The 16,096-nt window shown below is 46.8% G+C and overlaps 1 protein-coding gene across 1 annotated transcript in view; it reads right to left on the bottom strand.

Moving 5' to 3' along the window:
• CORO2B (coronin, actin binding protein, 2B) overlaps positions 1 to 15,568 on the bottom strand; it is a 76,875-nt gene extending 61,307 nt beyond the window's left edge. The window contains exon 1 of the mRNA XM_008590480.1: positions 15,005 to 15,568. Within this exon, the coding sequence (XP_008588702.1) occupies positions 15,005 to 15,205 (201 nt within the window). The 5' untranslated portion in view covers positions 15,206 to 15,568. The remainder of the gene's footprint in view (positions 1 to 15,004) is intronic.
• Between the last annotated feature and the right edge of the window lie 528 nt (positions 15,569 to 16,096).

Genomic DNA, 16,096 nt, shown 5'->3' with positions numbered 1-16,096 from the left:
GGCGGGAGCGCCGCCGTGCTTCCCAAGTGGCGCACTATCCAGTGCGCCACCGGGCCAGCCCTCAAACTCAGTCTTAATAAAAATGCAAATTGAAACTACTATGAGAAAGTAGCTCCTTTTCACAGACTTGTTGCTTATTTGGATAAATGCAATGCCCATTCAAGTCTTGCCCCCCCCACTTTTTTTTGCCCATTTTAAAATTCAGTCATATATTATGGTTACAAGTCCCTTGTCAGATATACGAAATGCAAATATTGCCCCCCTGTCTGTGGCTTCCTTTTTCATTTTCTTAATGGATCTTTTGATGATCAAAGGTTTTTAATTTTGATAAAGTTCAATTTATCAATTGTCTTTGTAGTTATTGCATTCTGTGTCCTGTTAAGAAATCTTTGCCACCACAATGTCAGGAAGAAATTCTTGTCTCTATGTGTGTGTGTGTGTATGTTTCCTGGAAGAAAGCACATAGCTTTTGAACTATTACCTCAACTTCTAAGGATTTGGTCTACAGACATACATGCACACATACGAAACAAGGCAGGTCCACAATTATTCTCTGCAGCACTGTTTGTGATAGTGAAAGGTGGAAACAGTCTAAATGCCCATCAATAGGCAAAATGTGGTTCAACAAATGATGGTACATCCAAGCAATGGGATACTGTTTAGCTGTAAAAATGGACTTTTTCTGTATTTGATGTGGAACGATCTCTAAGATATATAATTACATAAAAAAAAGCAAGATGCAGAGAGGATGATGTAGGTAGTGGGCTCTTTGTGTAAAAAGGTTTTCCAAGTGGTCTTCAAAAAGTTCGTGGAAATATATGTATTATCTTTTAATTCTATTTTTTGTGAACTTTCTGAAGTTCCCTATTAGGTATATATAAAATTTTGGAAAGACACTCAAGAAACTGATAATGCCAGTCGCCTCCTAGTGGAGGAACTGAGTAACTGGAAGCTAGGTGTGAGAGGTAGACTTTTCTCTGTACGTCCTTTGCTTTTGAAGTTTAAACTGTATGACGGTTTTGCCTATCTGAAAATAAGTACTTTTGTATAAGTAGATGCGTTATTTTAAATAGCTAGGATTTTCCCTTCATGGATGTTGGTGGGTAAGGACAGAGCTGGAGCAAAGACGTGAGGGAAACCTGGCTGCAAAGTTCCCTCTGCCTGGGGACAGTGAGAACATGTCACACACCTGTGCCCAGGGTCTCGCCAGGCCTCAGTGCTGCATTGCAACCAGCAGGGGCATTTCAAAGCACTGGGTATAGGCCCTCTCTGGACCAGCCTGCAGCACTGAGTCCACAGGGAAGTACCTACTGCTGTCAGCACTGTGTTGGGGGACTTACTTATCCTGTGCCATTTAAACCTTGTTTCAATCCCAAGGGGCAGGTCTTAGGAATGAGGTCTACTGGAAAGTGGAGGACAGTGACGCTCAGAGAGGTTAAGTAACTTGTCCAAGGTCACAAAAGCATTAAGTAGCCTAGGTGGACGTAGGACTGTATATCCTTTCCTCTCTGGAATTCTATAAGACCAGTGGGAAAAGGAGGTGTGGAAAGAGTTAAGCACCCAAGAGTAAGCCACCTGGCTCTTCCCTGGCTCTTCCTCGGCCAGCCCCTCCCCCTTCCACCCAGGTTGTTGTCTGGCCTTAGCCCCATCCAACACCTCCCCCCCGCCACCCCACTGCCACCGAAGGAAGGAAGGAGGCACAGATGGCAGGCGAGGAGGAGGCCCCCAGCCAGGCTCACCCAGCTGTCGCTTTGGAGAGTCCCATGCATCTCATCATCCTCCTCCTCCTCCTCCCTCGAACAATTGGGAGCAGGCCAGCCCGGCCCCAGCTGTTGCCTCTCCCTGGTCCAGGGCTCCTGCAGACCCAAGCTTCAGGGGACTTCGTCTCCGGGGAGGAGAAACACACACTCCCAGAATGTCAGAGCTGGGAAGACCTCAGAGGACAACAGGGCCAACATCTCATTTTACAGATGGGAAACTAAGGCCCCGAAAGGCAAAGGGACTTGCCCAAGGATACAGAGAACCAGGCAGAGAAGTCAGCTTCCTGACTTGCAGCGAAATTCAGGCTCAGGCCAGTTGAATTGCCCCCTCCCCACCAACCTTCATCTAGAGTACTTCTGCCTGTCCTGATTTTATATGACATTCTCCTCCGGTTATATTTCCAGGGTCTTTAACCTGAATGGGTCCACAGAGCTTCAGGAGGCCTGTGAGTTTGGGTAGAGAAAAACTTTATTTAGGGGGAGGGAGTTTGGGGGATAACTGGGTGGGGGACACGGGGTACAAAAGTAATTTCTGGTAATGGGTATGCTGCCAATATGAATCTGGCCCTCACATCATGGGCACGAGGGGTGACAATTAGCTTTGTATCGCATGAATATTCATAATAAAAAAAATTTTTTTTAAAAACCCAAACTTTATTTATATTTTCACTAGCCTCTAACTGAAATTTCACATTTTCTTTCTGTATAAATGTAGGTAACAAACCCCAATAGAATGAGCTGAACATATGATATTTTCATCAAGAGACATCATAGATATTTTCAGGTCATATCTGCTACTGCTATCTCGAAATATTATTTATGCTCATCACTACTTTGAAATTAGAGTAGTTATTAGGCCTGATCATGTTATTTAATACATTCATATAAAAACACATACTATATTTCACAATTCTGGTATACATTTTGATAATTACATTTCAATATAATTGGGCTTCTATGGGTTAAATGTGTTCCTCAAAGGTTCATGTTTTGGAGACTTAATCTCCATTGTAACAGTGTAAAGAGAGTGGGAAACCCTATTACAGCATCTGAAAGGTGGGGCTTTTAAGAGGTAATCAGGTTGTGAGGACTGTACCCTCATGAATGGATTAACCCATTGCCAGTTTAAGGTTTAATAGGTGGTAAAGGGCATGGTTCTGATGGCTTTAAAAGGAGAGCAAGTGAGAGGTTAGCTCTCTTGCTCAGCGCACTTGCCACGCAATACCCTGCATCATTGTGGAGAAGCACCACCAAGAACCACGAGGACCCTCACCAGATGTGTTCTCTGGACTACAGACTTCTCAACCTCTGAAACTGTAAGCAATAAATTTCATTTTCTTTATAAATCACCCAGTTCCGGGTAGTTTGTTGTGAGCCACAAAAACAGACTAATATAGTGCCCTGGGTAGGGAGGGAGGTCACCAGGGCCCAGCAGGTTGGGGAGGCTTGCCCTGTTCCAGGCACCTTCCAGGCTTTATGTTACACCTCACTGAGGAACGGCCGTGGGGTTGGGACTAGCATTTCTCCCATTTTGCACCTAAGTAGACTGAAGCACACACCATTTAGGTAACTTGCCCAAAGCACCTGGCTAGTAAATGGAGGAATGGGGATGTGAGCCTAGGCCTACTGATGCCATATCCTGCACTCCTAATCACTGGGCATGCTGCCTCCCTGTCTGGGTAGGTGGAAGCTTCTCCTAGGAAGTCCCTAAGATGTTGCTGCTGCTTCTCTCGGTGAGTATAGAGGGTGCGGGGAATAGGATCCTGAAAGTTTTGCTGCCTGGATCAATTGTTTGACAGCTTCTCCTAGGAAGTCCCTAAGATGTTGCTGCTGCTTCTCTCGGTGAGTATAGAGGGTGCGAGGAATAGGATCCTGAAAGTTTTGCTGCCTGGATCAATTGTTTGACACCTGAGGCACTAACTAGCTATGCAACCTTGATCAAGTCTCTTGCCCTCTCTGGGCTTTAGTATCTCCACCTATAAAATGCATAGTTCTAAGCACTGCCACCCTCTGCCTTCTCCCTCCTGTGTTCACCTGACGACCCACTTGAAAACATAGGCACAGGTTGCTTAGCAACTAAAATCAAGATCTTGGCTGAGTCAAATGGAAAGGGGAGAACACAGGCAACGAGTGGTGTGTGATGCAGTTGACAGAGCTGTCTCTTGTTTTAAGAGGCTGTGAATGTGTGACCAATCCTTTTTCCTCCCCTCCCCCACACCAATTAAGGGGACCTTTAAGAGCCTTGGGATGGGGGTGGGGGGCAGAAACATGAGGAAGTTTCCATCCAGAAATGGAAACTGCCCTAAGGACTAAGTCAGGCCTGGAGTTTCTCAGGCCAGGCAAACAGGCAGCCATTGTCCGGACGCTGCCATGAGAAGGGCCAGTGGTAGGGTTCTGGTCAAAGCCTCCAGGCCCCGCTGGCCCCCAGGAAGACGCTATTTCAAACCAGGCCACCTTAGCTCCACTCCCCAAGCCCCTCATGCACCCTGTACCACATTTGTTCCTGGAAGTGCTGGGAGTCATGGACACGGGAGGAGGAAACCTCTAAAGCTACAGGCTCGGACTTGACAGAGTAGGCAAACCTCCACCTGGCCTCTCTTGAGGGGCTTGGGGATGGCTGCCCTGTGTGGACAGATCTCCCTGTGGACTGAAATTCCATTACTGGCAACACATACTTTTGGATCTCAAGAGTTTGGTCTCCTTAAATCTCACCCTAACCATTACCAAACCCAAAATCCCTCAGTAAAGGAAAGCCACTGTCATCAACAACTTAGCTGATGGAATTTTGGACTCTGAGAAGTGGCTGAGTGCAAGGGATTCCAGGGAGGGGGGGTCCGAGGGGCCCAGGCATGTCAAGCAATCTTGGATAGGACACTTCCCCTCTTTGCGACCAGGATTTGCTATGGACACAACAAGGTATTTGGAGTATGTGATCGCTGGGGTCCCCTCTGACTCTGGCACTGTGTCAATGTAAGAATGGAACTGGGGAACCAGGCAGGTGAGCTACGGAGGGGCTGGATTGTGAGGACTCTGCAGCTTCAGGCTGGCTCAGAGCACAGACTCTCAAACTCATGTTCATTTAACCGGCCTGTGCCTCAACCTGAGCCAGCTGGATTCCAGAGAGCCCCTGTCCCAAATTCCTAGCACCCAGTTCCTCCCACCGACCTGGAACTTATTATAGTAACAATAATAATAGAAGCAATACAGCTCGGATTTATCAAGCACTTGCTACATGCCCGGCACTGTGGAAAAACTTTTATATGCCTTATCCCATTTAACCCTGGCAGACAGCTCAACTCCAGATAAGCAGACAGGCTGACTTTGGAGGTGCCCCCCAGGCTCCAAAGTGGGCTCATGCCCCTCCCCAAACTCTCCCACCTCTAGGCACTCAGCCTAGTATAGGCACATCAGTCATGCCGCCTGGAGACCACAAATGACCAGGCTATGGGTGCTTTCCCCCCTAGGCAGGGTGATGGCTCACTGCAGGGATGCTCAGGGACTGTACTAGACAGCAGAGACAGTAGCGGGAAGACCAAAGGCAGGCCTCCCCATTGCTGGCTGCAGGCTGTGAAGCCCACCATAGCTCACGTAGCTATTACAGGGACTCAGTGCACCTGGGAAGGGGAGGTGATGGGCAAAAGTCTTGGCATTGCCATAGCTCCTATTTACGGAGCACTCACTATGTGCTAAGTGCTTTACACAGTACCTTATTTAATCACCATAGCACCCTGAGAAACAAGTGCCATTATTATTTCACAAATAGGGAAACTGAGGCATGGAGAGGTTACCTGCCTAGGGTTTCACAGCTAAGGAACAGAGCTATGATTCCCAAAGGTATGAGAGGCTCCAGGCCTTAGGAGGAAAGTGGGGAGCAGATCAAGCAGACTGGCAAACTGATTTGGAGTCCAGGCTGGTGCCTCTGGGAAAAGGTAGTACCCATGGCCCAAGTTCACAGAGTCCTAGTGGACCAGGCACTATTATTTCCATCCTCACGCTGGCTCTGCAAGGAATGAGAGGAATAGAGCCAGGGAGACACTCAGCTGAGGCCCTGGCCTGAGGCAGAGGGATGGATTCCTTGACCTCCCTGCCACCTACCAGCCAGGCTGCATCCCTGCGCCCTGGACCCCAAATCCAGAGAAAGCCCATCCCACAATCTTGAAATAAATAAGGGAGAGACACTTTCATTTCTGCTGAAGAGCTTGCCTTCACTTTTCTCAAAAATAAGCAGCCATTCTTCCAAAAAAGGAAATAGCACAAAGCAAGGCTGTCAATCTCAGGGCCCAGACAAATGGAATAAAGTTGCAACTTCTCTCTCTCAGAGCACAGTCCTCCCCCTTTCCTGAAGTCACTTTCTGTACATTCAGGCTGTCACAGGCTTTGAGATGCAAATTGCACCAAGAGGAAGGAAGGCAGCTTGAAGAACAAAGAACAATTGAGGAAAGATTTGAAAAATGGATTTGAAAAGGCTCTGAGTTACCCAGAGAGGGGGGACCTCAGTGCACAGGGGAGCAGGGATGAAGATTCGAGACTTTCTTCTGGAGGAGAGAAAGTGTAAGGAGCTCAGTGCTGATAGTGGGGAGTGATGGGAGAGTTACAGAATTCTGGAATGGGAGGGAAGGCTTGGGGTGAGCAAGGCAGTTTGATTTTATTACACTCCTCAGCACTGGGCTGGGCATCTTTTCCCCCTTTCTGTAACATTAGGCTTCAAACATGCTGTGAACCTTGAGGCTAACAGGTCCATCAACTCCTGGATTCAACTCCAGAGTAAGACCAGCAGGGTCAGGCAATACCATTCTAAGAGCTTTAAGGGGAGAAGGCAGCCCCCCTCCATCTGGACAGCCCCTGCAGAGCCACACATTCTCCCTGGGGCCTGGAGGGGAGGAGCTTCCAGGACCAGCAAAGAGAAAACCCCAGCTAGAGAGGATGAGGCACCGTGCCTCTGGGACCTGGCCTCAGGCCAGGCCAGTGCCCCCTTACTGAGTACCTACTGTGAGCCAGCCTCTGTGCAAGCCAGATATGTTTCTCTATCCCCGGGGGCTCTCAGTTCAGGAAACACAGCTAAGTGGATTGCAAACTCCATGCAGACGAGGGCTTGGTCTTGTTTACTGCTGCATCCCCAGTCCAGGAACTCTGACTAACACATAGTAGGTGCTCAGTAAACATTTGTTGGATGGATGGATGGATGGATGGATAGGTGAATTATGAATAGATGGACTAACCACTTAGAAAATAAGGAAACATGTAGAAAGTGCTCTAAAGCTATAGACACGAAATGCCTCTGAATGGGTACTGGGATGGGAAAGGCTTCGTGGAGCTGGCAACATTTGGATGGCTTGAGGGAGGAGAAGCAGCCACTCTTGTATTCCACACAGCACCTACCAGCACACTGGTGAGGACGTATTTGAATAAAATAGGGTTAGAAGGGAATAGAACGTGAGAGCTAAAATGAGCTCTAGAGATCATGTGGTCCATCCCCATCATTTTGCAGAAGAGAAAACTAGGACACAGGAAGGTTAAGTGACTCACCTGAGGTCACAGCACACCTGAGTGGCAAGGCAGAGATTCAAGCAAAGTCTGTCTCCTTCTGGAGCCTGAGCTCTTAGGCACCATCCCGTGCTGCTCTCCTGCTCCAGGGCCCTGCTCTCCTCACTGAGATCCTTGTGGATTTGTGCTACCGTTCCTGCCTCACCCATCTCCACCACCCACCCCCACAGGGCTGGAGAGAACTGCCCAGCCCTGGTTAAGCCTCCCACTCCCATAGACCAGAGATTGGAGGAGAAGCAAGAGGAGGCCACACTGACTGGGGTGGGGAAGGAGACTGCATCACTCCAGCCCTGCAGACCAGGGCAAAATGTTCTGCCACCAGATTGAGGCTGGGCAAGGTTACAGGGACAGGTGCAGAGAATGACTCCCAGCTGGAGACCAAGCCCAGCATCCCAATCCCAGAATTGGGCAGCTCCTTTAGAGTGGAGTTACTAGTTACCTTAATTATATGCAGCTAAATCTGAGCATAAATTAATCAGGATCTAGTCCCCAGAGAAGGCAATAATGCCTGTCATTTTTAACTGCTGGCAAGGAGAACATAAGATGGACATCTTCAGAAGCTCCCCCCACCCAACGTGTACTTGGTTCCTTGGGCAAGACATGGGAATGACCTTCCCAGGGAGCTCCCACCTCCCCAGCCCACCAATGGGACACTCACTGGGATGCTCAGAGACCAGGCCTGATGGTACTAGTGTCCCCATGGCATGGCATGGTGCTGGGGGCCCTGTCCTTGCCTCATGACCAAAGGAATGACATTCTCTTGTCCAGTCCCCTGCTCCAAGACCTGCCCTGCCTCTCCTTGCTGACTAGAATTGTTGCCTCATTCTTCAGAGAGGAAGGTTCCCCAAGATCTGCTGCACTTGTGTGGAGTTTGGAAACATCTGCTCTCCTGGCTTCCAGAGCAGAAGCACACGTGTGGTGTCGGCACATCAGAAGAGCACAATAAAGTATTGACTGAGTTAATGGTCACAGAAATCCTTGAAGACATTCAAATGGCAGTAATAGTAATACAAGGCACATCTATAAAGATGCTTTTCTCTAGCTCTCTGTAAGGTGGGCAGGCATGTGCCTTGGAGAGCCCTGAGTTTCAATTCTGACTGCTATTTGTGTGCTGCACAGTCTTGGAGAAGTTGCTTGACTTCTCTGAGCCTCTGTTTCTTCATCTGTACAATGGGGAGAATTGTACTTTCATCATGAGACTTGAGGTGAGATTCAAAAAGAGCAGGTGTGTTAGACCTTCAAAATCTCTTCAGGTGTACAGCCAGGACTGAGAGTGGCTGGGTTACAGGGAGAACCCAGACTCCTGATAGAAAGGCCAGGTTTCTTTCCTTTCTTCCAGGTGCCATTGGGGTAGCAGGTAGAGCAGGTAGGGTTCCAGGTAGCTCTGTTTCCAACCCTGGTCCCCTTGCAGGCTGAATCTGGAGGTGGCAGACAGCCCTGGTGGAGTGCAGCAGGAAAGGGCGGTGCACCTGAGGAGGCCCCAGTGGTTAATCAGGCCGCTGGGCACAGTGCCTGATCTCCGGAATATTCATAAGGCCCCTCCAGCTGTGCCAGGCAATCAGGGTGCTGATTGCTCCCCCATCTGCAGCTTAACATTCCACTCCAGAGAGGCGAGAGCTGGCGGCTGAATGTTAACTAGGGAAAAACAGGCTCTGGCCTTCACAACAGCAGCCTGAACAAGAGCCCAGGGAAGACAAACCTACTCCTTCGAGATCTGCCAGCCAGCAGGAACTTATCTGCTTACCAGCGTCAAGGGCAGAGGAAAGAGTCATGGGCTTAGAAATAAGTGAGCTGGCTTGGGGTCCAGCTCCTGTATGACCAATTGTATGCCTGTCTCTGCAGCCTCAGTTTCCCCAAGTGCAAAATGGGGAGGTTCTACCTAGTTGCTGAGAGGATCAGTTAAGACGGGGTTTGCTGGAACTCGAGAGCACTGTGCAAAGGCAAAGTGTCACTGCTGTTTGTAGTTCTTGTGCACATGGCTTCCTAGCCTGGAGAAACGCTTTTAATCACAAATATTGAAATCTCAAGAATGCTGGCTTTAGGGAAACTGAACACATGGAGAAAAGATCCCTAGATGGTTCTGAGCCTCCTCCAGAGATTTGGGGGTCCTGGGCAAGTGGCCCAAACCCCTCAGAGAAGAGAGAAAGAGATGAGGAGAGACACCTGACAAGAGAGGGAAGAAAACTTCGGAAAAACTTACCAAAGACACCAAAGCAGACAATGTTCTGTGGCCTGTTGGTTGCTGAGGGTGATAATTTAGAGCCTAGAGCCATTTGGTGTAGAGACAAAAGCGTGCCACTGGGGGTTCCCAGCTCATAATTAATGCTTAAAGTGATGATTTGGAGTGGCCAAGAAGTGGCCAAACTCTTTTCTGTGTTTGTTTTTTCTTTGGTGGCTGGTCAATACAAGGATCTAAACCCTTGACCTTGGTGTTATTAGCACAATGCTCTCCTCAGTGAGCTAACTGGCCAGCCCTGTTTTCTGTGTTTGTATTGAATAATATAGAAAACTGTTTTTAGGGAGATTTCTATCAAATTGATGAGAAAAATAACTGGAGCTTAAAATAGCCTTCTTGCTATGGATTGAATGTCCCCCCAAAACTCACTGAAGCTTGACCCCCATTGTAATAGTGTCAAGAGAGTGGGAAAACCAATTATGGTATTTGAAAGACAGGGCCTGATTAGATTGGATTGGAGGACCTTGCCCTAGTGAATGGATGGATCCATTTGTGGAGTAATGGGTGGATGGTTTAATGGGTGGTCACTGGCGTGGCTCTGATGGCTTTATAAGGGGAGCAAGTGGCAGGTTAGCTCTCTTGCTCAGCCCATTCTCACCATGTGATACCCTGGTGGCCACGTCACTCTGTAAAGTTCCCACCAAGAATGAGACCCTCACCAGATGCACCCCCTGGACTGTGGACTTAGCCTCCAAAACCATAAGAAATAAATTCTATTCCTTTATAAATGACTCAGTTTCCTGTATTCTGTTATAAGCAACAGAAAATGGACTAATACACTTCACCTTCCTAGAAAATTGACCAGCATGGAACAGCTCATCTCTACTGCTGCCACATAAATGAGGGGGTTCGGAATTTGGCATTCCCTCTTCTCGCTTCCCTCCTCCCACCAGGCCTGAGTCACATGCCTGCGGGCTCAGCCCTGACCACAAGGGGCAGTAGCCCGACAGCCTTGGCCGAGCAGGAGGGAAACGCCCACGATCGCCCCATTCCTAAGCAACCCTTCTCTGGGGAGCAGGACCCTGCTCCACACAGTCTCAGGTACTGGGTCCTGCCTCAAACTCCCACCCAGTCAGAACACCACCTCCGTCACCGCTGTGTCCTCACTACAGACACTTCAGTTTTGTCTGATTTTTCTATAGCGAGCTCACGTTCATGTGTTACCCTGGGAGAAAACATTTACAGCACACGTAAGGGAGAACCGATGTTCACATACATGAAGAGCTCCATCTGACGGGCAGCACGGCAGGTTAATCGTGTGGACGGGGCTCCTCCCGGTACCCAGGTGAGCACGGTGAATGGAGCCCCTCTCTGTGCTGCATGCAGCCTCTGAAACCTCAGGGCCTCCCTCTTCACATCAACGAATCATTTTTATGGTTTCTTTTCTAAGGTACAAAACATTACATGTTCGTTGTAAAAAATTTAGAAAATATAGCTAATGAAAACGAAGAGAATTGAAGAGCACTCATGATCCCGATACTTGAAGATAACCACTTTTGGCATTTGGTATATTTTCTTTCAGTCTTTTCCAGATAGGTAGATGAATATATAGATTTTTTTTTAATGTGATTAATCATATATTGGCTTTTTTTCACTTAACAGTGTATCATAAATAGTTTTCTTTCATTAAATATGCCTCTGCTCAGTGATTCTCTAAGTGTGATCTGGGAACCCCTGGAGTTCACCAAGATCTTTCCAGAGAGTCTACTGTGTCAAAACTATTTTCATAATAATACGAAGACATTATTTGCCTTTTTACCTTTTTTAGAGGCTGCACAATGTGTGCTATCACAATAGGCTGAATGCAGAAACAGATAGGTGAACCCAGCTGTCTTCTATTAAGCCAGACTAATATTGAAGAAGTTGCAAAAGTGTAAAATAATGCCATTCTTCTCATTCAATTTTTTTTTGTATTGGAAAATAGTTATTTTTCATAAAAATGTTTTTCAAGGAGAACATGAAATGGGTTTATCATTATTTGAAGTGAATTAATAGACACTTAAATTCCTCCATTTTTATTCTGAATATGCTAAATATTGATAGATATAACCCCCATAAACAGAAGCTCTTTAGAGCCCTCAATAATTTTTAAGAGTGTAAAGTAATCCTGAGACGGAACATTTGAGATTGACTGCTCTACATCACCAGTTTTAATGACGGCACTTCTTTTTTTTTTTTTGTCTTTTTGTCTTTTTTTTTTTTTGTGACCAGCAACGGATCGCAACCCTCAGTGTCACGCCCGTACCGGACCGGGACCGGCAACGGGATTGCAACCCTCGGTGTTGCTCCCGCGCCTCGCTCAGCCAGTGAGCGGGAACCGGTCTGCATGTGGGATCCGAACCCTCGGCGGGAGCGCCGCCTCGCTTCCCAAGCGGCACACTGTAGCAGTGCACCACCGGGCCGGCCCTAATGACGGCACTTTTGTGTGAACGTTCCTTAATTTGTTTACCCCTTTCCTTACTGATGGACTCACAGGTTGTTTCCAATTTTTTGCTATTATAAAAATGCTGCAGAAATCATGGAGTACTAAATAAATTAAACAAACAAATAAATAAATAAATAAAAATAATAAGAAAAAGAAATCATGCAGTACTTATGTAAAGTGAAAACTTGGAAGGAAAGAAAACAGAAATCAACTAGTGGTGTGAGCTATACTATCAGTTCATGAAAACGTATCACAGAATGCGAACAAATAAAGTTCAAAAATGTGTATGTTGAGTGTATGTATCTGTTTGTATATATACCACATACTTCTACATAGACAGACTTATATTCTGTAGAGTACTTTCTTTTCTGCTGTCCATAAAGTGTTTACAAAATCCAATCATATTCTAGATCAGAGTTACTGACAGTATAAAATTCTTTGTTATCATTACAGAAACTGAGAGGAAGAGTTTAGAGATGCTTAAAATGTTTATTTTAAATAAAATAAATTTTATTTCTGTTACAAAAAATAAAAAGTTAAGGTTTGTGAAAAAAAACGAGGACTAAAAAATGAGGCAAACTTTTTTTTACACTAAAGTGGAATTGCAGGGCCAGAGGACATGCACCTTTAAATATTAATAGATATTGCCAAGTTGCCTCATTTACGTGTCACCAAGAGTGTATTTGAGCACCTGTGCACTCACACCTTTGGCAACACTGAAGATTATTAGTCTTTTAAATCTTTTCTAATTAGTAGATTAAAAGATATATTTTGTCTTCTGTGAATTTCTTATTCATATCTTTTGTCCATTTTTCTTTTGGGTTCCTTTTCTTACTGATTTTTCTGGAATTCTTTACATATAGTGGATATGAATCTTTGGTCTGTTATATATTGCAAATATTATACTCAAATATGTGGCTTGTCTTTGAATTTTGTATAGGTGTCTCAATGTAGTACAGAAACTTTATTTTTTAAAACATTTATTCTAATCTATTAATCATTTCTTTTATGGTTTTGGGGATCCTTGTCTTGCTCAGGAAGCCTTTCTCATTGCATACTTTTAAAAATGCTCTCCACCCTCCATCCAGATGCAGGCAAGAAACAGAGAACACCGGGGTCATAGGCAGGAGCCAAGGGCGGCATCCTCCTCTGAGAAGCAGGCAAGGAGCACACTGCGAACACCGCTTCCTCACAGGTGGCCCATCACAGCCATTGCCACAGCCACAGCTGCTGTGCAGGTGGCCTGCCAGACACCCAACTGCAGTGACACAAGGAAAGTCACCAGCCAAGACAGGAAAAAGAAGAGGACATCTCTCTCCTCAAAGCCCACTCCAGGGTAATAGAAGAAGCAACTGCTCTACTGCGCCCCTGCTTTATTTCTGATTTTAGTAATTTCTGTCTTCTCTCTTTTTTTCTTGGTCAGTCTAGATAAAGGATTGCAAATTTTGTTGATCTTTTTAAAGAATAAAAAAAAAATATTAAGCAGTCTACAGAGAACCAAAAACTAAATAAATAATGCTCTCCATTTTCATCTAATACCTTACAGTTTTTTTTTTCTTTTTCTTTTTTTAAATGTTTAGATCTTTAGTCTGTCTGGAATTTATATTTGTTATGGTGGGAGACATTGACTGCAGACCCTCGCGAGCCATAAAGTAGAAGAGTGGGGGGTGCCAGCAACGGGTTTGAGCCCTAGTAAGAACCAGCTCACATGTTCCTGGGGACCTGTAGGCCCACTGCAGGTGCATGGAGCTGAGCTAGTCCCCAGAGCAGACAGAAATCTGAGACCACTGGTTAGGGAGGGAAGGCAAGCTACATTTCAAAATCCTTCTAAATGTGATAGAGCTGCTGTGGATCTTTGCAAAATCAACAGCAGAACTGACAACTTTCCCAGGAAAGTATAAAACATCTTTAATATGTTGTGTGGTTCACAAGGAGCTTCAAGCCTATTATCCCACTTGATATCACCATAGCAGATGTAGGCAGAGGAGGATTTATGATCCTAGTTTTACCTTACAGGAAAATAAGGGGCAGAGAGGGTAAGCGACATGTCCAAGGTCACAAGGCTGGCAAGTGGCTGCACCCAGACCTCTTGCCACCAAGCCCACTGCACCACGGACCTCTCTGTGCCTCAGGCTCTGTCCTCAGGGTCACTGCAGCCCCATTTGGTGGAAAGGAGGATCTGGCCCAAGCCTTTTCCAAATCTGTACTCCCCCACTGTGGGTAGGAGAGACTAGAAAAATCCATCCTCCACCACCAGCTGACAGTGAATTTAGGGAACCAAGGCTTCCTTCCACATGCACTTCCTCCCCATGCCAAGCACTTTGATGGAGGGTGGGAGTGGGGATGAGTCAGGCTGGGAAGAGGGAACTCAGCCATAAATAAGCGGGACTGACAGCGAGCACTTTCCCTGAGGCGCATGACCTCCCATGGGCCTGCGGGGACTCTGCCTGAATGGCTACAGCTTAAAAATTCATGACTAGGCCTTCTTTGTAGATTTAATCTGCTATATTCACATAAACAACCATAGAAGGTAGAAAATCTTTAGATAGGAGGTGGGGAATAAAGGAGAAGGCAAATTATTTATATTCTCTTAGTGAAGAGCAATTTTTTTTTAATGAGTATGACATTTTTGCAGATGCCCAATGTACCAAGGCTGGGTCTTCATGCCTTCCAGCTCCAAACCAAAAGGACATGCAGGACACAGAATTGTAGAGCTGGACCTGGTCTTGGAGATCAGTGTATTCCAGTCCCTCAGGTAATGAAACCCCATGTACACCAAAGAAAGTGACTTGTCCACGTGCACACCTTTGGGCAAGCTCTGGAGAGATCTCAGGTCTCCTTGATCATTGGCCTACACTAGTTCTGTTGGATCGCAGGTGAGCCCTAGGGATGGCACAGCCCTGGACACTTGATGAGGAAGTAAAATGTGGCTGGAGGGAATTCAGAGAGAAATAGGGGCAACAGCCCAGTGGTGACCAAGGAGGGATCCTCTGTGCCCTGGAGCTGTACCTGGGGCGAGGGAGATATGGGGCCACCCACCTGCTCCAAGGGGATGATGAGGAAGGAGCCACCTCCTGCACTCTCAGTGACGATGGCCAGGAAGCGGGCGTTGACAGCACAGAAGTGGTTGTCATGCACATTCTTGGTGATGGGGATGCCATCAAAGCAATGCTCTCGGTTGGCCACCTTCCCATAGACATTCCGGAACTTGGAGCTGCGGTATTGCGGACGCCAGGACATCTGTAAGGGGTCAGGAGAGACAAGGGTCAGGCTGATCACTGCTTCATGAAAGGCCCGGGCTGGGTACCAGGGGAGGGAAGCTGCTCTTTGGGGATGCAGGAAGTGAGCGAGTCCTAGGAAGGAAACAGAGATGAAAGTGGCCTCCAAGAATGCAGGGTCCACTACGTGCCCAGCCCCGTGCTAGAGGACTTCCTCTTTTAATAAAGTTCTACAAGAGCAAATACTGGCATAGGGCATTCACATATTTCCTGCTTTGGGTACACATGTCCATCCCACCTTCCAGAAGAGTTGTAGGGTCCTTCCACTACCAAGGAATGTGTCGTGTGATAGAGCAAACCAACACCATGGATAAACTCCTCTAAGTTGTGTCCAAATCGTGCTCTATTCAGTACTGGCAGTGTAGACCAAGGAGGCTGGGTGTCCACAAAGATTGAGAACAATGCCCATAGCGGCTGGGGGGTGGTATTGGGGTGTGTGTTTGGGGGTGTGTCCCATGATGCCTAAGGAGGCAAACCACCATCCATTATCATCCCATCTGTCTGCCTCTGATTCTCTCGAGTCTCTAGTCCACAAACACACCCTCAGAAATCTCTTAGTCCTATAGATCATCGTCATCTCCATCACCACCACCACCATCAGCAGCAGGAGCAGCACAGAGAGTTTAAGCAACTTGTTTAAGGCCACACAGCTGAGTAGGGCCATGAACACAGATCTCCTGACTGGAAATCTGAGACTCTTTCCTATACCAGACTGCCCTCTGGAGCAGAGTTTCTCAAAGTGTGGCCCATGGATCACCTGCATCAAAATCGTCTGGGGTGGGGGAGGTCTCTGAGCCTCCTATGTCATTTATTAGAAATGCTGATTCCCGGTTCTCAGTCCAGAATTACTGAA

This window comes from Galeopterus variegatus, unplaced genomic scaffold (genome assembly GCF_000696425.1).
Source record: "Galeopterus variegatus unplaced genomic scaffold, G_variegatus-3.0.2 Scaffold6136, whole genome shotgun sequence".
Lineage (NCBI taxonomy): Eukaryota > Metazoa > Chordata > Mammalia > Dermoptera > Cynocephalidae > Galeopterus > Galeopterus variegatus.
The sequence above is the reverse complement of the archived record's forward strand: the minus strand, read 5'-3'. Positions and strand labels throughout refer to the sequence as shown.